The 24,118-nt window shown below is 37.4% G+C and overlaps 1 protein-coding gene across 12 annotated transcripts in view; it reads right to left on the bottom strand.

The window, feature by feature from the left end:
• The window catches only part of Fam13b (family with sequence similarity 13 member B), an 82,310-nt gene that overhangs the window by 26,204 nt on the left and 31,988 nt on the right, over nt 1-24,118 (bottom strand). For all 12 annotated transcript variants that reach the window (XM_063245445.1, XM_063245438.1, XM_005008007.4 and 9 more), the window contains 3 exons: nt 9,348-9,389; nt 8,301-8,456; nt 5,722-5,854 (listed from right to left, as the gene is read on the bottom strand). In XM_063245445.1, coding sequence (XP_063101515.1) covers nt 5,722-5,854; nt 8,301-8,456; nt 9,348-9,389 — 331 coding nt within the window. The remainder of the gene's footprint in view (nt 1-5,721; nt 5,855-8,300; nt 8,457-9,347; nt 9,390-24,118) is intronic.

The raw sequence follows: 24,118 nt of genomic DNA, 5'->3' as shown, positions 1-24,118 counted from the left end.
TTGGCAAACATGAGGTCATGAGTTCAATCCCTGGTACCAAAAAAAAAAAAAAAAAGTATTTTTAAAAAGAAACAAATAAGTTTATAATCTCAGGATAGGGAAGGCCTTTGTAATTATGACATAAAATCTAACCTCAAAGCCAAACGTTTTGGCCCATCCCTATAATTCCAGATACTCAGGAGAGAGGTAGAAAGATCACAAATTCAAGCTCACCCTGAGTAACTAAACACCATCTTGTCTCAAAAATAAAAAAGGGCTGGGATGTAGCTTGGTGGTAGGGTTCCCTCTAAAGAAAGAGAAGGGGAGAGGCGGGCAGAGGAAGGGTTGAGAGATGATCTTACAAAAAAGAAACAAAAAAAAATCACAAAGTGAGTACTACCAAAAACGAACTTGGAGAAGTCAAAAGATAGCTAATTGAAAACAAAACAAAAATGCACAACAAACTGAAAACAAATATTCGTAAAGGAGCATTTTCTTAATAAATCAAAAAGGAAAAATCCAAATCAACCAATAGATAAAGGTACAATGTCTATGGGCAATTGAAAATAGAAAAGACTCAGGTTTTTTAATTTTGGGGGGGTAGGGTGGGGAGGGGAGTACTGGGGATTGAACTCATGACCTTGCAAGTGCCAGGCAGGCACTTGAGCTGCTGAGCTAAATCCCTGGCAAGACTCAGTATTTTTATAAAAATGTCAATAGAAATTAAAACCATAATTTATAAGTTTCGCTTACCAGATTGTAATAAAAAAATTTGCTATTGGTTAGGTGATAGTGAAATAGGTACTCTAAGGCATCAGTAGTGATAGTTCAATGGAGAACAATTTGATAATATAAATAAAATTACAAATGTATATACTTTAGGACTCAAAAATTCTACAGATTTATAGAACAAGGTTAATAGGTTAGAACAAGGTGGAAGAGTGTATGTACTATACAATGCTCTTCAGTGAGCAATTATTAGTACAGAACAATATTTTTTGTTTTGTTTTTTGTGATACTTGGGGTTGAACCCAAGATAATATGTACACTAAGGAAGTATTGTATTTAGCACCGAGCTATACCCCTAGTCCTTTTTATCTTTTGAGACAGGGTCTTGTTCAGTTGTCCAGACTGGCCTCAAACTTTAGACCCTCCTCAACCTCCTGAGTAGATGAGATTACAGGCATACATGATCATGTCCAGTATAGAAAAGCAGTTTGTTTTTTTAACAATTTTATATTATGCCACCCTTGGGGAGAGGAATTATCATCAACAGAAATGAGAAGGAAGAAACTTTCCTAAATACGTATATTTTTTAACTTTTTAATTTTTTATTAGCAAAATCTTTTTAGAACTAATACTTAGAAATACAATTTTGTAAAATAAAAATCAATTACCCACAATTCAAACTTTTTAAAAATAACTGGTACTGGGGATTGAACCCAAGGCCTTGAATATTCTAACTACAACACACCAATGAGCCACCCAGACTCATCAAGCATTTAATCACTGGAGTTCCAAGATTAATTTCATACTGGATAAGCAAATCCACTGTAAAACTTGTCTTGAGAAACATTCACTACTCTGTAATTTGACTCTAGCTTTGGTTAAAATGTTTAAAAAAAAAAAAAAAAAACCACCAGGCATAGAGGCACAACTCATAATCCCAGCACTGAGGAGGCTGAAGCAAAAGGATTGCTACAAATTCAAGGCCAGCCTGGACTACAAAGTGAGTTCAAGGCCAGCCTGAACTCCATAGTGAAACCCTGTCTCAAAAAAAAAAGAAGTTAAAAAAGACCTACTTGGATCGGGAATGTAGCTAAGTAGCACAGTACCTGCCTGGCAAGCACAAAGCCCTGAGTTCAATTTCTGGTACCAAAAAAAAAACCAAACAAACAAACAAAAAAAATTGGTTTCATTATGTTACAAGTCAATTATAGAGAAACAGCTTATATTTCATTTTATAGTTAAAAAACTGACTTCTATAGTATTCTTAGCCAGAATTGGCAAACTACAGTTTATTGGCCAAAACCAGCCCACTACCAGTTTTTGTATGGATAGTAAGATTAGTTTTTCATCATACACACAGTGTAGGATGATATATGTGCACCCATTTATAGCAGCATAATTTGTAATAGCTAGATCTTGGAAACAATCTAAATGCCCATCAACTGATGAATAAAAAAGATGTGGCATTTTCATACAATGGAGTCAGCCATAAAGAAGGATAAACTTGAGGCTTTTATAGGTAAATGGATACAACTACAGACCATACCCATAAGTGTAACAAATCACATTTCACTCGTAAGTGAAATAAATCAAACCCACATGTGTAAATATCAACTGTCCCCTAGTGTGACATGCTGAAATAAATAATATATACATATATAAAAGATAGCTAAGATAGTTCTAAAAACTTCTCCTAAGTCACTGGAAAAAAAGGTTTGTGCTAATGTTGTTTGGACAATTAAATGCTGACATCTTGTACTCTGAGTAACTAATTTAAAGATAACAATACACAATATATTAACCATTGTTATTCTTGCTTTGAAATTTTATTTTTCTCTTTAAAATAAAAAAAGATAAAAACTAAAGAATGGTTTTACATTTTCAACACATTCACAATGAGGCCATGATTTGTACGTCTTGCCGCCAGGTGGCTTAAACCTGCAGTGGTACACACAACTGTTCTGTGTGTGACTGTACCATTTCTACTACCAATGGTGCAAGCCGTCCCATGCGATAGTCATACAGGTACCACTGGTAGTTTAAGATGGTGGGAATGTGTTGAACAGTTGGGGGGGGGGGGGGGAGTAAAATTTTCTTTTATTTATTTTTGTGTCGGGAATCAAACTCATGACCTTGCACTTACCAGGCTGGCACTGGCTCAGCAGCTCCAACTAGGTCTTTTTTAACTTTTATTTATTTTTTTTTTTTTAGCTCAAGCTGCTGAGCTAAACTCCCAGCCCTAAAAGAATATTTTATAACATGTAAAAATTACAGCTAATTCAAATTTTAGGGCTCATAAAGTTCTACTGGATCATACTCATGCTCATTTGTTCTCTGGCTGCTTTCATGCTACAAGAGTCAAAGAGAGACTGTATGCCTGCAAAGCTTAAAATATTTAGTGTCTAGCCCTTTTTTAAGAAGTTTGTAGATACTACTTACTCTTTCTAGTCTTATACTTGGCTGCACTCCACTTAGTTACTACCCAAGATTCTTGAATTATCCATGGAACTACACACTTGAAACTCATCCATCCAGTCCAACTAGAATATATCCCCCTCTTTTGACAACTTCTTCACTTTGTTTACATTTTGAAGGCCTCATTCCACATTTTCAACCCATTTAGCATGAACTCTGCACCCTGGCCAACTATTTCAAACTATTCTATCAGTTACTTTACCAGTGTGATTCAGTTTATGATCAGCTTTTCTATCCTCCAGCAAAGAAATACTGTAAGAAAATGTCACAGGTGTGGTATACCTTGCTAGCTGGTTCACTGCAAACTTATACCACCAAACTTCAGCCACACCTCTGCTGGTGCTTGAGTGTCTGCTAATTGAGTGTCTGCATGGTCTATCTGATTTCTTTCTATAGAGGCTCCTGTAAAACTTTCCCTGTTTCTTCAAACTACAAACCCTATTCCTGTCTCCTCACCTTCTGCAAATGAAGCATTTCATTTTACAATGTTCAGAACCATCTGAAATAAAGTCCTCAAACTATATTAAAAAATATTTCCTATCTCCCTTTCAACTGAGGAGGTATCCTGAAAGCCAAATGGAGAAACTATCAAAAGGCAGTGCCAGTAATTACATAAAGGAGACGGGAGACGGTCACAGAAAAATAATTGAATAGGTAAGTATCTCAATATGCACAAGTCCAGTAAATAACAACCTAATCTTTGTGAAACTACCTAGTTAGTAAAATAATCTAATAGTGAAGCATGGCACATGCCTGTAATCCTACTTGAAAAGCTGCAGCAAGAGGAAAATAAGTTCAATGTCAGCCTGGGCATGACTGTCAAATCACGACACAGTAACTTGATTGGATTAAGAATGTCTAGCTGACCAATGGAGCACATTTCTGGGTGTGGGACAGGCAGGCATGATTTTGTATGGCCTCTGGCACTGTTCCCCTGCTCTGCTTCATGGCTGCCAATTAACTAAAATGTCTTCACTCTACCACACCCTTCTGCCATGATGTTTCTGCACTGGTGTTGATTCAAATTAACACTCTCTCCTGCTGGGTATTGTGTCCCACTGATGATAGCAGATTAACACACTTGGTAATTTAGCAGGATCCTGTCTCGAAAACAAACAAGTGGGGAGGAGGATACAGCTCAGTGATAGAATACTTGCTTCACATGCATGAAGCCGGGGGTTTAATCATTAGCCTATACTTTAAAATTAAATATATCCTAACAATCTGAAGCCTATTTTATTTTAAATTTTTTTTGGGGGGGGAGGGGTCTTGAGATAGCGTTTCTCTATGCAGTTCAGGCTGGCCTTGAACTCACTTTGTAGTCCAGGCCAGCCTTGAACTCAGTGTTCTTTTGCCTCAGTCCCCAAGTGGTGGGATTACAGACATGTGCCACCATGTTCCACTGAAATTAAATATATCTTAATAATCCAAAGACTACACTTTGAAATTAAATATATTTTAGAAAGATGCTGCTTTTGAACTTTAATTGCAATTATTTTAAAAAACAGTGTAACTATTAACAAATGTGACATGTAATAACTTAGTTATTTAAAACAATGTTCACAGGTTTTCTCTCATTATAAAAAGATTTCAATTATGGGGTATAAAACATGCAACCCCAAATCACACCTCTCTGGCATCAGAATGTTTTTGAGCTGATTATTTCAGGAAAGAGCAAAAATGAGAGAATGGAGACAACTTTTTAAGACAACTTTAATCTACAACAGAAATCTCCAGTTTTAAAGTTGTCTCCTCTACCCCAGAAAGTGAGAAGCAAGATTAAAGCACTGGAAACTTATTGAGCTGCCTAACAAATCTTACTTTTTTTTGTCTAGGTTGCTATCTAGTAACCTTGTCATTTTTGGGTCTCCTCCACACTTTTCTTTGTTTCAGAGGGTATTATTACTATTTAAGTCAGCCCCCTGAAATTTAATTTTTCCTTATATCCCATTATATGTGAGATATACATGTTATTAAACCTCTGTTAGTTCTGTTAATGTCTTTTGTTACAGGGTCTATCCCAACAAAATACTACAAAGGGAAAACAGAAAATTATTTTTGTTTACATTATGTTCTTTGGAAAAACTGAGAAAGCAAGCTTTGAAAAATAGCAAAATTCAGCCATAATACCACTAGGTGGTATAATACTTTTATTTCTTTACATAAATATTTGAAAATAAGATGTATACCTACTTCTACACCCAATGATGGCTCTTATACGCTAGTGAGAAAATGTATATTCTTTTGGACTTATAATTGAGACTTTGTCAGCAAAGATACTGAGTTATGAACCAGGCGTGATGGTACATGCCTATAATGCTGGAACTCAGGAGGGTGAGGCAGGTGGACTGCTGCCAGTTCTAGGCCAGCCTTGGCTACATTGTGAGTTCAAAGCCAGCTTGAACTACACTGTCTCAAAAAAACAAAAACAAAAGATACTGAGTTATAACTTCAAAGGAGCACATGACAACCAGAGCGGTGCAGTTAGTGCCTCAACGGATTTTTTAGTGTCCCTAACAGACTTTTAAAAATTTTTACCTGATTATTTTCTTCATCCTCAAACACAAAATCTTGCTGTATGACTTCATTGTCTAAATTAGTACCAGCCACAGGTTCTGAACACTCCTTATTGCTACTACTGGCATTAAAAATACCATCAGCAATATCAACCCTAGAATGAAGATTTAAAAAGTCAGATCAGTCCTAATGATGAAAATGCCTTTAAAATAAGTATCAATAATGATCTGAAAACTTGTAAAGAAAATATATTCTTTTCATGAAAATGCACAAGTTTTTGTCTTGCTAAATTATATTATTATTATTATTATCTTTTTCTTCTTTACTGGTACCAGGGATCGAACTCACGACCACACACTTGCAAGGCAGGTGCTTATGCTGCTGAGCTAAATCCCCAGTTCCACTAAATTATATTATTAAATCTGTTAAATTTATTATTGTCTTGCCCTGGGATATTAAAGACCTTGAGAAATTTTTCATAGGCAAATAGCTTCAAAAAAGATACATGTACAGGTACAAATTTCCTGTGAGGAATGTAATCATCATATATATCTAAAATGTAGTGAAAAGTTTTCAGAAACTATACACACACAAAAATATATATGTGCCAAAACAATTTCCCTTACAAATGCACACTCCACATGATAATGACCCATTTGTCCTGGTTAAATACAAGTGGACACTATAGCATTCAATACTTTACCAAGTACAACACAAATAGGTTCTTCCATCAAAAATAGTTTAGAATATGCAAAATAGTGCAGTTTTTGTTTACAAAGATAATATTACTTAACTACCAATGATGGAATATCAGTCTTTTCCCCAGTGGTGAAAGTAAAAGCATTGTCTGAGAATGGAGGACAAGTTTCAAGATCCTAAACTAAGATGGACAAACTCCAAAGAATTTGTTCATTTTAGATCTTCTGAAACAATCCTCATTATTTCCAACTTTTGTTTTGCTTTGTTCTTCAGTTTTTTGAAACAGGGTCTCACTATGTAGTGTGGGCTGACCTCACTCAAGGCAATCCTCCTGCCCCAGCTTCCAGAGTGCTGGGATTATAGGTATGTGCCTCCATGCCTGGCCTTATCCCAACTTTTAAATGCTATTTTTTTCTTCCTATTCAGCCCAGATACCCTCTACTGTATAAATTTTAATCATGTCTTCAAAGCACAAAAGCCAGGGCCATCATCTCATAGAATTGCAGGGCTTATGGTAGTGAAATCCTGCAGATGTGCACCATGGTATTCGTAACACAAACATTTTAATCATTGGTTTTTATATGCATTAATTTTATTTTGTATTTAACAGTTATGTATAGTTAGCCCTCTTAAAATGTTATTTTTAAAATGTCACTCCAGTGAGATATGGTGGCACATGCACACAGGAGGCAACAGGATCATCTCAAATTTCAGGTCAGCCTGGGTTACAGAGTGAGTTTAAGCTCATCCTGAATTACAGAAACTGTCTCCAAAATAAGTCACTCCATCAGTCTTTTGTTTTAAACTTTCTTAGGAATCCTCCAAACACATACATTTTCACATCTGTCTCAAAATACAAACTGACACGGAAAATATGGAATAATTTCGTTGTAGCTTCTAAAGCAAGGACATCTCTATATGGTAAACTGAAGGGCAGAAGTAACAGGGAAGGAGGAAAGGCTTTCTCCCATCAAAAGGTAACAGGTCACATGAAGAGTAGAATAACATCAGAGATACTTTTTAACTTATACAAATTCAACTAGTAAAAGCCAATCTAACAAAATCATGTGTAAAAGATGGGCAAGGTGACATATGCTTATAGTTCTAGCACTCTGGGAGATTAAGGCATAAGAATCACAAGTTGGAACTCAAATCTGGGTAATTTAGTAACTTAGTGAGACTGTCTCAAAAAAAGGGGATCCAAGCTGGAGATCTAACTTAGGGCCAGGGATCTCTAGCTCAGTGGCAAGTGCCTATTCTGGCAAGCATAAGGCTGTGAGTTCAATCCCCAGTACCAAAACAAAAAACAAACAAACAAACAAAAAAAAACCAGGGCTGAACTGAAGGAGCAGCTCAATGTAAAAGCCTAGTTTTTTTTTCTTTTGGTACAGGGAGTTGAGTTGAACCCAGGGCCTCGCACTTGCCAGGCAGGCATTGTGCTGCTGAGCTATATATCCTTTTCCCAAAAGCCTAGGTTTCTGGAAACAGAAAATAACAACTTAAACAACAAAGGAGGATTCTGCCTAGCATTTCACTCAGCCACAAGCACCGGTCATGTTAATTTGCTGTGGGGATCCCTGCATCCTTCTTATTGTGACCACTTGTTGCACAGAGTAGGAGTGGTATTTTTCAAACACAGGCCTTTAAAGGTAAGCTTATCATTTCATCCAGTATTTAGGGAGGAAAACCTGGCAGTGCTGGCCTTAATACAAATACTTTATTGATGAGTTATGAGACTTTCAATGTTAACTTTGTACAATTTACATACAAGTACATATAAATACTACTTTTACAATGACTTTCAGAAATCCCCAAGCAGGATGAGACTATTATTTAAGAAAAAACAAGGTTTTTAAGATAATAATTGTATAACTCAGTAAAAATTATAAAATATTTCTTACTGATTATTAGGTCTTTCTTCATCACAATTAATACTTCTTGCTTCATTATTACACACCAGGCTTTGCTGCTGCAAATTCTTAACATCATGATCTATATTGCTCTGCAGATCAAAAAGGTGCTGTTCCACGGCCACTCTAATAGTTCTTTCTAAAACACTACGAAACAACACATTGACAAGAGCAGTTACCTTACTGGGTATTTGGCCACACATAAAACCTATGATGGGGGAAGTGATGAGCAAAATAGTCTACATGCCTTATTCCCCCGCAAACCCTCCCCCCCATAGGGGAGGGCAGGGGGTGATGGGAGGTGATCAAAGTGTTACGTGCATGCACAGATCTGCCAAAATGAAACCTATTAATCTGTGTAACCAATAACAAAGTGAAAAAAAGCTCTATGACAAGTAAAACAAATTATCATAGCCTATTAGTAAAGTATAAAATAAAATACATGATACTGGCTTACATTTTCAAGTAATGTTTGCCTAAACAGATGATGCTAATCAACTCAACCTAATGGTACTATTATTACTTGAATGAGAAGAATCAGTTGCTCCAATAATTCATTTCTCACAATACAAATGGACTTTTTAAAGCAAAGTTTGTATGGCAGAATAATTTACTAATACTCAGCTAAATAAAAGAAACTAAAAATATTACTCATATATTGTACATGTACTTTACTTAAATTTAAATCTCTATCAACATTTTTTCAATTATTTCAGAGGCTCAAAAATATCACCTGAAAAAAATCTCAGCTTTATGTTATACAATTTGTGCAAAGATTTCTTCATTTGCCCTACTGCAGTACATAAAACAATTTACTGTGTATGTACAATCTGTATTTCTAAGACTTAATATCATTTTAATTTTTTTTTTTTAATTTGTCTTCAGTGGGTATGGTGACCTATCTGTAAACCTTAGCTACCCAGGAGGCAGAGGCAAGAGGATCCCTTGACCCCAGCAGGAGTTTGAGACCAGCCTGGGCAACACTAAAAATTCCAACTCAAAAACAAAGATGTTGTCTTCTATAAGTATATTACTTACTCTGCAGAGGCCGGTAAGATGCTGGTGGGAGATATATGGGCACTGAAAACAAAGAAAGAAATTAGCTATAAAAAATGTGCTGAAAACTATCCCATTTGTGTTACCTTGGTACAACTAGACGAGTATGCATCAATTGTCATGTCTCTACTTACATGTCATTGGAAATATTTTGTGAATCTTGTTACTAAAAGTTTCAAATATTAACAAAGAAAGTAAATTTGAGATAACATATCACTAACAAGGCCAAAAAAAAATTTTTAAGGCTCAAAATTTTAAAGTGAGTATCATATACTACACGCTAAAGTTTGACATGCATTTATCTTATTTAATACTTCTCAATAAGGAGTTATAATTACTCCCCACTTTCTACAAAACTAAAGCTCAAGGATGTTAATTAATTTGTCCAAATGCACTCAGCTTTGGGTTGCGAATCCTGTTATTAGTAAAAATGTTCTAGTGCCTTCTGAAACTAAAAAAGTGATCAATAACAAAAATACATAATAACATAGCATGAATATTTTAACAATATGATTGTAATTTCCTAAGAAAAATGATTTTCACACAAAAAAAACTTTTAAATATATAAACAGGGGTAAGGGTGAGATATACAACTACAGTACTTCAGCCTGTGCTTACTTGGGGAAACACTACCCTGTTTCAAGGCTGGAGGAAAATTACAATATTGAATTTAATAGTTTTAGCTATTTATGAATTTTTTTTTAAATCATCTGTCAGGTTAAGAGGTAAGATATGTTTAAATTGACACTAGAGGCTGAAGGTGAGGCAGCCAAGTAAAACTGACAAGACCACTTGTGACTGACCATGGCAGACAAGCTGAGGCCCATCGGCCTGTTCAAGAACTTATTGGCCAGTGGCAGCATGTGCCTCGTGTTTGTGAGGCACATTCGGTACACTGTCAAGGTGCAGGGAGACTGGCATGGGGAACTAAGGCGGAGGCATGAGTGGCCCACAGCCCCAGGACAGAAATGGGACCAGAAGATACAAGCTTCCATGGAAAGCCTAGAGACGTGGTCAGGGCTATGGGGCACCAGTAATTCCAGGTCTCAGGAGGCTGAGGCAGGAGAATCACTGCAAGTTCAAGGCCAGCCTAGGCTACACGAGCAAGTTCAAGGTCAAGGCCAACCTGTACTATACTGTAAAACTCTGTCTCAAAACAATGACAAAAAAAGAAAAGAAAAGAAAAAAACCCACCAAAGTGGAGAGAATCTGTATCTCACACTCTAAAGAGCTAAGAAAGCCTCCAACCACCCATCAAGAAGAGTACCTATATACAGGTAGCCCCACCAATTCTTTTGATCCTGCACTGCATTAGCAATGGGGAAAAAAAAGCAGCTGCCTAGAGCTGATTCCAGCCAATACTAATACTTCATCATCAAGCAAGAAATATATCCCTTGTGATACCAGGTGGACAACTAAAGACAGATGTAGGAATGTTCTAGAAATGACCTTGACATACTCCCCAGGGCCAGAGTGTGCCATCACCACCTCTTGCATACTAAACTAGTTGGGCCTTTAGCCTATCACGCTGTGGCAGCCTGCACAGCCTGCTACAGAGAGGCACTGCCTGGGAAGCTAATGATGTCCTCAGTGACTCCATCTCTTCCAAGAAAAGCAGATAACTAGCTCTCTACAGGGTGTGATCCCCACAGCGTCCAGGTGAGGAGGCCACTGGTCATACTGAAGCTATGGGAGAGCAGAAGCAGATCACTCCTCAGTGCCCTGAAACATTAAGCAAGGTCTTACTGGAGACCAAAGTCTATGTCCTGCAACTCTGTATTTGAAACTTCATCCTATTTCTGTACACAGGAAAGAAAGTGATGGCCGTATGGACATAAATCTCACAGAGGGAACATGGGGAGCTGTTTAGAATGTGGGGTTCAGTTTCTTTCATACAAAGGAAAACAGTTTCTTGAACTCTTTCTGGGCAGACCTGGGGTTAACCTTTTGCTCCCAAAGGGATCATAATATGCAAAGACCAGGATTAGAGCAGCTGAGCTTGTTAGGGCGCTATGTAACAAGAAATCAGATGTTTTTTCAGCAGATGGCAACAGGCTGAGTGTTAGTGCTGTTAAAGCAATAGTCGTTCCAAGAAAAATGTTTAGTAAGGGGCAAACAAATGGCACATTTGACATAAGAACCAATGGCTGCTCACAAGGAGGAGTGGCCCTGGTACCACTCCTCAACTTTACCTATATACAACACTTGTAACTGTCCCACCATTTTCTAAAAGGCTGATTCAAATTAGTATTATGAAGAGCCACTGAAACACGTGCAAATACAATCTCTAACCAATACACATAACAATCTATCAAGTTAACATTTTCGATGTTCACTGTAGGAAACCAAATGAGTATCAGAGACTTTTGGGAAGATGGTGGAGCAGTACACAGCCGAGAAAACAACCTCTTAGTGTTGCCATTGTGAGGAAGACAAGAAGGAAGGGAATGAGTACCCTGGACCCAGGAAGAATCTAAAGTGTGAACCAAAGCCCACGAAGAGTAAAAACAAAAACTTTAACAAAGAAGGCTAAAGGTAGCTTGGCAGTACCTCTGCCTGGAGCCAGACTGCATGAGAGGAGCTGCTGGAACCAGGGGACACACAGTCACAGTGACAGTGGTGGCTGGCGGCTCCAAGGGCCTCTGTAGAGAGATGAGGCACTGAGGGGAGCAGCGGATCTGGAGGCCTGCACTACCTGGCAGTGAATGCAGAGGACTTAATCCTCCCAAAAGAGAGAACGATTGTCTAGGAACCATTTTGGAGCCGACTAGATAAGCCCAGACTAGAACTGTTGCCAGCTTCATCCAGCAGCTCCTGGTTGGGTACAGACCCATGGAATCTGCTTGGACTTTGGCGAGCCCAATGAGTCTGATCTTGGGGCAGGCCTGCTAAGGTCATCTGCTACTGTGCCATAAAACTGCTGGCTTGTTGGAATACAGTGGTATGATCCAGGACTCTGTCTGCACAGGCTGTCTACCAGTGAATCCAGAGAGAATCCTGGAAGTGGGCTCTGTTTTGTTTTGTTTTTTTCTTTGTTTATTCTTATTTTGTTTTTTTTAAATTCAGTTTTATTCAGTTTTTTCTTTCATTTTTTTTTTAATGAGTGTGAGAGTGCTTCCTAATCTCTTTGTGGGTATGGTTCTGTTTTGTTCTAACCTTTTATCTCTTCCATCTTTCTTTTCTTTCAATCTTCTGCAAGAGTTTCCCAAGTTGGTGGAACCCATCTTTGTCCTCCAACCTTACTTGTAATCTCTTTCGCTTTTTCTACTTCTCTATCATCTCCTTAATCCATTTTAAATTTTAACCCTGAGGCCAAAATTCACACATTATGAACTTAGTTATTGCATTTAATTATCTGGTTGTTTCTACATTTTGTTATATAATCACAAATCTAATTCCTAAGGTTAAAAGTTGCAAATTAAGGATTAGCTCAGTTTATTGTTTTCTAAACTGTGTTTGATACTATTGGTACCACTGTAGCCAAATTTGATTTAACTGTTCTAAACAGCTGTTGGCCCTGATAACCCATGACTAAGATTAACTAAAGGTCACAGAAAATACTGTGGCATAGTGCCAAAGAACCAGGGATTTGGTCAAAAAAACAATAACTTCTCATCTCCAACAAACTGAAGAGGTTAGACCTTCTAACAGCTACACCTAGAAGATACTTGAGAAGTAATCATCACCTAAGTGTTGTAAATATCACCAATTAAGCAACCTACCACAGACAACTTACAAGCAGGAATTAAACTAAAAAAAAAAAAAAAAAAAAAAAAAAAAAAGAAATGCGAAGACACTTAAGATGCAACTCCAGACATCCAGTTTGCCAAAGGCAAACAGGGGGCAATGAGGTTGGGCAATCCAAAAGCCCCTCACCAGATCCCTCTGAAATGGTAACAACAAAGTACCTAAATAAAGCTTTGGAAAAAAATGAAATCAGAAATAATCCTCCAATAAGTGCAGAGATTACCAAAATACACACCATGTGTATTTTTTAGAGCAGACACAGACAAAAAAAATAGACAAACTTAAGCAAATTATGGAAGCTCAGATTGGAAACAAATGAATTCCATAAAGCAGATTCAAGTAGACAGCCAGGAAAATAAAAACTAATGAAAGTATTGGAAGCAGGGCCAAGGATTTAGCTCAGTGGCCTAAGAGCCTGTCTGGCAAGTGTGAGGTCATGTTCAATTCCCTGTACCACAAACAAACAAACAAACAAACAAACAAAAAGAACTGGAAACAGATTAGGCCAATGTGAGGATAGGATCTCAGATATTGAAGAGACACTTGCAGTTAGTGACCAGGAAACGGAAACATTTCTCAAAAATAACAAGGGACCAAAAAAAAAAAAAAAAAAAAAGCAAGGGACCATGAGAAATTAAACCAGCAGCTCTGGATGATACAAATAAGAATAATTTAAGATTAACTGGAGTCATAAAACAAGCAGGAGATACCTTTTAATGACATTAAAAACATTCACAGACATCATGACTGAAAACTTTCCTGGTAGAAAAAAAGAATCTGACACACAAATAAATGAGGTTTATAGAACTGCCAATTAGCAATGATCAAAAAAAAAAAAAAAATCTACAGCCAGGCATATGATAGTCAAGATTTGAGAAATTCAGCACAAGAATAGAATCTTAGCTGGGCGTAGTGGTACATGCCTGTAATCCCAAGAGGATTGGAAGTCTGAGGCAGGAGGATTATTGCAAGTCTGAGACCAGTTTGGGCTACAAAGTAAGCTCAAGGCTAGCCCAAACTAGTCAGACCCTGTCTCAAAAAGACCGGGGGGGAAAAAAAAAATTAGAGTCTTAAAAGCTGTTAGGGAAACCAAAACAAATTACCTACAAAGGAAAGCCCATCAGAATCATAGCTGAATTCTCAGCACAAACTCTCAAGTCAAGGAGAGCTTAGGTGAAGCACTCCCAAGTTCTAAAGGAAAACAACTTTCAACCTAGATTGACATATACTGCAAAACTGCCTTGAGATAAAATCGATGGAGAGATAAGATACCTCCATGACTAAGAACATCTGAGGAAATTTATGATCACCAAACCAGTACTCCAAAATGTTCTGAAAGACATTCTAGAAAGAGATAATAAGGACTACAGCTCCATGAGCCCTAACAGAAGGAATCTACAAGGAGAAGCAAACAATGAGAAGGAAAAAATAAATAAATAAAAAAGGGGAGCCAACAATAGGAAAATAGCATGACAAGGGTAAGTCAATACATATCAATTCTTTTTTACACTTTTTTTTTTTTTTTTGTCTTTTTCATTTTTATCGGTACCAGGGATCGAACTCACGACTGCCTGCTTGCAAGGCAGGTGCTTACGCTGCTGAGCTAAATCCCCAGCCCCTATATACATATCAGTTCTAACCATCAATGTTAGTGGTCTTAATTCACCAATCAAAAGACAGATTGGCAAAGTAGATCAAGAAGCAAGATCCAACAATATACAATATACAAGAAACACATTTAATTAAAAAAGAAATTCAAAGACAGAAAACAATATTCCATCCAACAGGGATCCAGAAAAAAGCAGGGGTAGCTACTCTATTTGCACCAAAGTGAATTTCAAGCCAAGACTGCTAAAGAGAGATAAAGAAGGTCACCATATCCTTGTAAAGGGAATAATCCAAGAGGAAGAGATAACAATCATAAATATGCATGCAAAAAGTACCAGTGCACCCAGATATATACAATAATTGCTAATGGACATGAAAAATCATATAAGCCCTGAAAGAGGAGGATATTTCATAACTTTCTTTTTTTTTAATAAATATACTTGGTGTTAAATAAATTTTTTAAAAAAAATTTTTAAATAAATTAAAAATTTTAAAAATTTAAGCCCTACAACTACTTTGAAGGCAATAAGATTCACTAAGATACCCATTCTGGTTTGACTAGTATCTCCTTTGGAAGTCCTGTAATGTTTACAATGTTTAAGTTTTATTGGTCTTGTTCTCTACTGTTTTGTTCAACTTTATAATACCTAATGAGATAGACAATTCTTTTTAAGGAAGCAAGAGGCATTATGGTAACCAGTGTTGATAATCTCGTACTCTGTTTGTACATCATGTACTATGTCTATCCTTGGTTTTGACTGACAGCTTTGTTTTGCCATATTTGACTTTATTCTCTTCCAAAAAAAAAAAAAAGTGATAAGAACTTAGGAGTAATAAAACCCAAAATGTGTAAATTTTGTTGTAAAAAAGAGAGGGAAAAAAAAAGTGCTCTAAAGGATACAACTGCAAGTGTGTTTAGGGGTGTTAAATAGCTGACCATATTAATGTTTTTGGTTGGATTGTTGAACACAACTGTTTGCAGTCTCTCTGTTTGAATGTTCACTTTGTATGCTTTGATACTGTGACTTGAGCAACTATCTCTAGGATGATAATGTATAATCTATTGACTGGTGATTTCTTACTGTTTTTTTTTTTTTGTAGTTCTGTATTACACCACTTTGTTTTGTTTTTTCTCTTTTTCCTTTTAAATAAAATTAAAAAAACAAAACAAAACAAAAAAATATATATATAAGCCCTAACACAACTGTATTGGGGACCTCAATATCCCACTGTCACAAAAAGATCAACTAGACAATCAATTATGAAATACTAGAACTATATCGAACTTTTGAACAAATGGACTTAGTAAAGTCTATAAAGTGTTCCACCCCACAACATCAGAATACACATTCTTCTCATCTGCACATGGGACATTCTCCAAAACAAGACCATATACTGGTTCACAGAATATGCTTAAGTAAATGCAAAGGAATTCAAAGTATTTCATGCATACTGTCAGACCACAGTGCAATGAAATTGGAAATCCATGCCAAAGGAAACCACAAAAACTTAATAAACACATGGGAAATAGCACCTTACTGAACAATCAATGGATCACAGATGAAGTTAAAGAAGAAATTAGACAATTTATACAATTCAATGATAATGACAGTACAACATACTGGAACTTATGGGACACAATGAAAGTGGTCTTAAGAGGGAAACTTATGGCAGTAAATAACCATTATCAGGAAAACAGTAGCAAGCGCATATAAACAACTTAATGCTGAACCTCAAGCTTCTAGAAAAAGAAGAGCACGCTAAACCAAAACCTTATAGCTTGTACAAGGGAGAAAAATATAAAGACCAGAGCAGAAATTAACACTCTGGAGACAAAAAAATACAAAGAATCAATGACTCAATGAATTAGTTCTTTGAAAGAGTAAATAAAATTGACAAATCCTTAGCCAACCTTAAAAAAAAAGGAACAATAAAGACTCAAATCCACACAATTAGGAATGAAAGAGTGAAATTAAACAGACCCTGCAGAAATCTAGAAAATCTATACCTACTTTTGAAAAGTTGTATTCTGACAAGATGGAAAATACAGAAGAAATGGACATATACCTAGATTCATATGAATTACCAAAACTAAATCAAGAAGATATAAAAATCCTAAATAACCCAATACCAATAAATAAAATTGAAGATGTAATTAAAAAACCTATGAACAAAGAAAAGCCCAGGCCATGATGGATTCACTGCAAGAAATTTAGTGAAGACCTATCACCACTTCTCAAATTCTCAAAGCAGCAAAACTCCCAAATTCATTTCTGGAAGCAAGCACTACTCTGATTCCAAAACCAGAGAAGGATCCAACTAAGAAAGAGAATTATAGGCCAATCTCCCTAATGAACATTGGTGCAAAAATCCTCAATAAGATACTGGCAAATAAACTGCAGCAAATCAATAAGATACTGGCAAATAAACTGCAGCAAATCAAGAAGATACACCATGATTAAGTGGGCTTCACCCCAGGAGTACCGGGATGGTTCAGCATACATAAATCCATAAATGTAATACAACATATTAACAAAGCCAAGGACAAAAATCCTATGATCATCTTTACAGATGCAGAAAAAGCTTTTGACAAAGTCCAGCACCTATTCATGATAAAAATCCTATAAAAAATTGCAACAGATGGTCCTTATCTCAATCTAACAAAAGCCATCTGTGACAAACCAATAGCAAACATCACACTAAATGAACAAAAACCGAAAGCTTTCACTCTAAAATCAGGAACAAGGATGTCTACTATTCTCCACTCTTACACAACAACATAGTCCTCAAAACTTTTGCTGGAACAATTAGAAAGGAAAATGAAATAAAAGGAATAAAGATAGGAAGAAATTAAAGTATCATTATTTGCAGATGACATATACTCTACTTAGAACACCCCAAAAACTCCACCGAAAGACTTCTACATTTAATAAGCAAATGCAGTAACGTAGCTGGTTACAAAGTCAGCACGCAAAAATCAATAGAACTTCCTGTACACAAATAATAAACTCACTGAGACAGAAATCAGGGAAACAATACCTTTTATGATAGCCTCCAAAAAAATGAAATACCTAGGGATCAATCTAACAAAAGATGTAAAAGACTTCTACATTGAAAACTACAGTATTTTGAAAAAGGAGACTGAAGAGGGTTATTAGAAAATGGAGAGATATCCTGTGCTCTTGGGTAGGAAGAACCAATACAGTGAACATGGCCATACTTCCAAAACTGTTATACAGATTCAATGCAACCCCAATCAAAATTCCAATAGCATATCTCACAGGATTAGAGAAAACAAACCTGAAGATCAATGGAATAGATTAAAGGATGCAGAAACAACTACAGACACACTAAGCCATTTAAAGTGCTAAACACATTCACAGGAAGAAAGATAGCCTCTTTAATAAATGGTGCTGGGAAAACTGGCTCTACACACGCCAAAGATTAAAAGTGCACCTATCTCTTTCTAAGAGATGTACTAAGCTAAAATCAGAATGGATCAAAGATCTTAGTACTAAATCAGGAACAAATCTGCTGTAAGATAAGAGTAGGTAAACTTCTTTCAGATATTGGTATAGGCAAAGATTTTATGAACAAAACCCAGATTACACAGGAACTATCACAAAGAATGAAATAGGATCTCACCTCCTGAAAACCTATTGCACAGCAAGAGAAACTACCAACAGACCGAAAAGACACCAAATATGGGAGAAAATGTTTGCCAGCTATTCCTCAAAGGAAGAGAGACTTCTTTATATGTCAAGAACATATAAAGAACTCAAAAAAATTCAGTCCTCCCAGATTTAAAGATCCAATTCGAAAATGGGTATCTGAGATGAATACACTTCTCAGATGAAGAAATATAAACAGCAAATAAATATGTGAAAAATGTTCAACAGCACTGGTCGTTAAAACAACACTGAAGGGGCTGGGGATTTAGCTCAGTGGCATAAGCGCCTGCCTTGCAAGCAGGCAGTCTTGAGTTCAATCCCTGGTACCAATAAAAACAAAGACAAAAAAAAAACAAAAAAAACAAAAAAAAACACTGAGATTCCACCTGCCCGGGAAAGAATGGCTAGTAACAATAAATCAAGCAATAACAAATGCTGAAGGGCTGGGGGGGGGGGGGGGGAGGAATCCTCCTCTACTACTGGTAATGCAGACTGGTGCAACCACTGTGGAAATCATTGTGATTTCTCAAAAAACTAGGACTGGAGGTCCTATTCAACTCCACTGTTTCCCTTCTAGGTATCTTCCCAAAAGAATTAAAAACATCATGCCACAGCAATACGTGCACCCATGTTTATAGCAGCACAGTTTATAAATAGCCAGACCTTGGAAACAACTTACACGCCCACTGACTGAGGAAGGGATAAAAAAAGGCATGGTATTTTTCTGCAATGGAGTACTACTCAGCCCTAAAGAATGTAAACTGGACACTTGTATAGGTCAATGGATACACCTTGAAAATATACTCATTAGTGAAATAAGACAAACTTGTAAAAGTCATATTGTTTCATTAGTGTGACAAAATAAAAGAAAAAACATGTATATGTGTATGTATATGTACATAAAAAATAGTTAAGATAGTTATACTACTTATTTCTCAAAATTTGCTAAAGAGAAAGATTTGTACTGGTATATGTCAGAAAACTGAAGGCAGATGCTTTGTACTCTAGGTGTATGACTTGGGGATAACAATGTGCAATGTATATACCATTGTTGCCCCCTGATTGATGTACTTTAAAAGTTTGTTGTAGTTTTTTTTCTTTTGTTCCTTCTTATGTCTGAATTAAATGGATTTTTTAAAAAGTGAGTATTATCTACCATTCACCTAAAAATCGTCAGGTCTCCCTTTACAAAGTCTTTACCAGTGCTTTACCAGACAATAGTTACGACTCTTTGTTTAGCCAGCATAATCCTTCCTACCTACAAAAAAGAAATTTTAAACTGGGCATGACGGCCCATGCTTGTAATTATAGCACTTGGGAGGTTGAGGCATGAAGATCACAGCAGGTTCAAGGCCACCATGGGCCAAAATAGTGAGTTCAAGGTTAGCCCGCACTACAAAGCAAGTGCTTGTCTAAAAACACCAAAATTAATTTTTTTTTTGTCTTTTTCCTTTTTACCGGTACCAGGGATCGAACTCATGACTGCCTGCTCAAAAGTAATTCTTAAATGATAAATATACTAGTACTGTTTATTTTGTGGTAATGGGGACTCAACCAAGGGAATTCAAATTGAGCTGCATCCCCGGTTCTTGTTCTTTTGAGACAAGATCACCCTAAACTGCCCAGCCAGAATCCCAACTTGTGATATGCCTGCCTCACCCCCAAAACGTTAAGATTACAGGTCTGGGGGCTGGGGAGTTAGGGGCAGTCCTGAGTTTGATCCCCGGTACTGATAAAAAGACAAAAAAAAAAAAAAAGATTACAGGACTGTACCACCATGCCTCGTTTATACAAGGAATATTTTAAGAAATGAAACTATTATTCTCAGCTCTACATGCCTCAGTGTTGGTCCTCTCAGGAGAGGTAATTTTAACTGGGGACTTAGCTCAGCACTATAAGCACCTGCCTCACAAGGTCGTGAGTTTGATCCCCAGTACCAAAAAAAAAAAAGGAGACAAGTAATTTTTAAATCCAACATCCTTCTCTTCACCACTAACTTGTAGTTTCTGGTAAACTTGCTTTAATCAACTTCTGAAAAAAATTCTAATTCCCAACTACTTGTGATATCAGTCTACTACTAAAGCCATGGTTTAAAAAAATTTTTTTTTGTCTTTTTCATTTTTATTGGTACCGGGGATCGAACTCACGACCGCCTGCTTGCAAGGCAGGTACTTATGCCACTGAGCTAAACACCCAGCCCCTCATGGTTTAATTTTTGGTAGCACTCATATCCTCTCTGTTCTTTCTCAGATGTGCCATTGTTGGTCATTTGTTTATTTTGCAGGGAAACTTTCTTCCCTATTGTCAGATCAGAGTATCACTAAAATGCCAGTGTATACATGAACACAAGACATTTCATAAAGAATCAAAGCTGGGGGCTGGGAATTTAGCTCAGCGGCATAAGCACCTGCACTGCAAGCAGGCGGTCCTGAGTTCAATCCCCGGTACCGATAAAAATGAAAAAGACAAAAAAAAAAAAAAAAAAAAAAGACAAAAGAATCAAAGCTGGTGGAGGCTGGAGGTTTAGCTCAGCAACGGTAAGTGCCTGCTTGGCAAACGTGAGGTCATGAGTGTGATTTCCAGCACCAAAAAAAAAAAAAAAAAAAAAAATCAAAGTTGAGTATGGTGCATGCCTGTAATCAGCACTTGGGAGGCTGAGACAGGAGAATTTCGTAAGTCTGAGTTCAAAACCACCTTGAACTATGTTCTCAGACCCTGCTTCAAAAAACAAAACTAAAACTAAACGAAACTAAACAAACCTCACGAAACAAATAACCAAATCAACAAAAAGAAAAATAATGTAACCAGAAATAAAAATTTAAAATAAGAATTAAAATTTACATGTACATTTTTGCTGACATTATGAAGCTGACACTTAAGATTAAAAAATCTGGGGTCTTTGACTCAAATTCTTTATCTGAGATTCTACTAAAATGTCTATCAGGGCTGAGGGTTTAGCTCAGTGGCATAAGCACCTGTCTGGCAAGCATGAAATCATGAGTTCGATCCCCGGCACTAAATAAATAAATATGTCTATCAGACCGACCAGATCTACCCCTTAATATAAAGGAGGGTTTATATCACAAATTATCATTTTTCTAATATTTTATTATAAAATTTTCAAAAAATATATAAAAGTTTTTAGCTGTACAAAAGCACCTATGGAGCCAGACATTGACCTATAACCTCATATACTCAAGATACTGAAGGAGAATCGCAAGTTCAAAACCAGCCTGGGCTACTTAGCAAGACTATCCCAATATAACATTTTCAGGAGGGGTGGTAAGTCCAGCACTTGGGTGGCTGAGGAAGGCAGACTGCCATGAGTTTGAGGCCAGCTTGAACTACAACATCAACATCAAAAAACAAAAACAAATATTGTAATATATATATGTGACTGTATATTTATTATGAAATACTGGCAAAGTCATGAAGCAATGGGATCTTTAGACTGCTAGTGCAGTTGAAAACTGAAATGGACACTCTAGAAAATAATCTGAACACAGTAGATATGTATGTCTTTATATGCATACAAAAGCATACCAGAAGCTGAGTACTAGAAAGTACATAGCAGAATTATTTGTAATGGTCAAAAATAAGACAAATTATGCATAGACATATTATGACATTAGTCCTATTAATCAAAAAGTTAAAAACACTTGTCGGGTTCCGGGAGAACATGGCGGACAGACAACAGCAACTACTGGAGGCTCTCTGAAAGGCTCGGCTCAGAGGCCAGGAATGATGCAGACTAAGGAGACATGAACCGGTAGAGATATGCTCTGCTGACTCAGGAACGAACTGGGCTGAGAGAAACCAACTTAGAATACAGTCCTGGCGCTAAAATAGGAACAGAAAAGACTCGGTGTGGAGGCTCGACCCCACGCCATTGGAAACCGCGATTTGGGTTTCCCGCCGCCCGGCGGCTGGCTGCCTCCACTGCGGCTCGGCAAGGAGAGACACCCAGAAGCTCTGGGAACGGGAGTCTGCGAATGGACTCGAAAACAGGACGGACAAGGAGGCGTACACGAAAACTGACTGGTGGCAAGGTGAGTGAGAAACTGACCCCCTACCACAGTTTGACTCCAGCGGAGGACTTTCTGGGCTCGGGCAGTCCTGTAAGAGCAGGGCGCAGTGGCGACTCCAGCCACACATTCCCCTCTCGGACGGGATTGGTGAAAAGTGCCTGGCCTGCGTGATGCTGCGGGCGGACTCACTAGGCTGGCCTAACCCAGATCCCAGAGCCTGATGGTGGCCCGGAGGAGCGACTGACTCCCGCATAGGCTGCCTCCTCCGCAACTCCCTGGTGCGCAGCGGTGGGCAGGAACAACTAGCCAGCGCAATTTGATCAGGCTGTGGCTGACAGGCAGGGAAGCCGGGCCTCCTATGTAAGCTTGCATTTTATAAGGAACAGAAAATATGGGGAAGGGAAGCAACAAGAAAGGCTCCTCGGCCCCCAATTCTGAGAAACAGGCAATAGTGGACACCGCACCAATATACATTAAGCGCCATATAGAGAGCCTCATAGACCAATTCAGGAATGAAGTTATCAACGACCTGAAGCTAGAAGTATGCAGAATAGTTAGAGAAATGCTAAGCACCACCCAGGAAAAAACAGATGGTGGAATGGAAGAACAGAAAAAGAGGGGAGAATTGCTTGATGGAGAAAACAGAGAAAGCATTGAGTATGTGAAGCAGGTTCAAAGGGACTATCAAGAAATTAAGAAGTCTATCCAAGACTGGCATAACAGCTTGAAAGAAACTAAGGACAGACTATCTGAACTGGAGGACAGACTTGTAATATGGGAGAATGAAATGAAAAACTTCTTAAAAATAACAAAGAAACAAACAGCAATAATACAAAGACAAGAAGATGATAAGAGGAGCCATAACTTAAGGATTAAGAACATAAAAGAAGAAGTAGGGACACAAACAAGTGAACTACAAAAGCTACTCACAGAAATAATCCAGGAGAATTTTCCTGATTTAGCAAAAGGTAAAGATGCTCAGATGTATGAGGCATACAGGACCCCAGCTACCTACAACCCTAACAGAGAAACACCCAGGCATATAATAATAAAAATTCCAGAAATTCAATACAAGAACAGAATATTAAAAGCTGTAAGAGACAAGAAACAGACTACTTACAAGGGAACACCCATCAGAATTACAGCAGATTTCTCTGCACAAACCATCAAATCACGAAGAGCATGGGGGGAAATAATTCAAGCTTTGAAAGATAATAATCTCCAGCCAAGATTGAGATATCCTGCACAACTGTCCCTGGAAATTGATGGAAAAATGAGGTGTCTCCAGGATAAAGAGGAACTGGGGGAATTTGCAACCACCAATTCAACCCTACAGACAGTATTGCAGGATATTCTAAAAAAAGAAAAATACAAAGAACCCAGAAATAGTGGCGGGGAGGCCACAACGAATGGAGCAGAGAACAAAATGAAGAAGACAAACTGACAGCTACTGACAGAAAAAGAGCTCAACAGAAATGAGACAGAGAAGATTGGATGATAGGAACAGCTATTTTGGAGAAAATGACATCTTAATAGGTAATGCTGATTTAGTACCATCTTGTTTTGAAGTCTCATCTAGCTTTTGTTCTTCTGTCTCCAAACAGGTTGTATCTTATTGGATTTTATTATGTACGATGGTATAAGCAAAAACCTTTTAAAGACAAGGAGATTATACAGAAACCATTGTTCATTTTCTGTT

The sequence above is a fragment of the Cavia porcellus genome, unplaced genomic scaffold (assembly GCF_034190915.1).
Source record: "Cavia porcellus strain 051 isolate PalLab524CR breed Dunkin Hartley unplaced genomic scaffold, mCavPor4.1 scaffold_2, whole genome shotgun sequence".
Lineage (NCBI taxonomy): Eukaryota > Metazoa > Chordata > Mammalia > Rodentia > Caviidae > Cavia > Cavia porcellus.
Note: the sequence above shows the minus strand (reverse complement) of the source record. Positions and strands in the feature narration are given on the sequence as shown.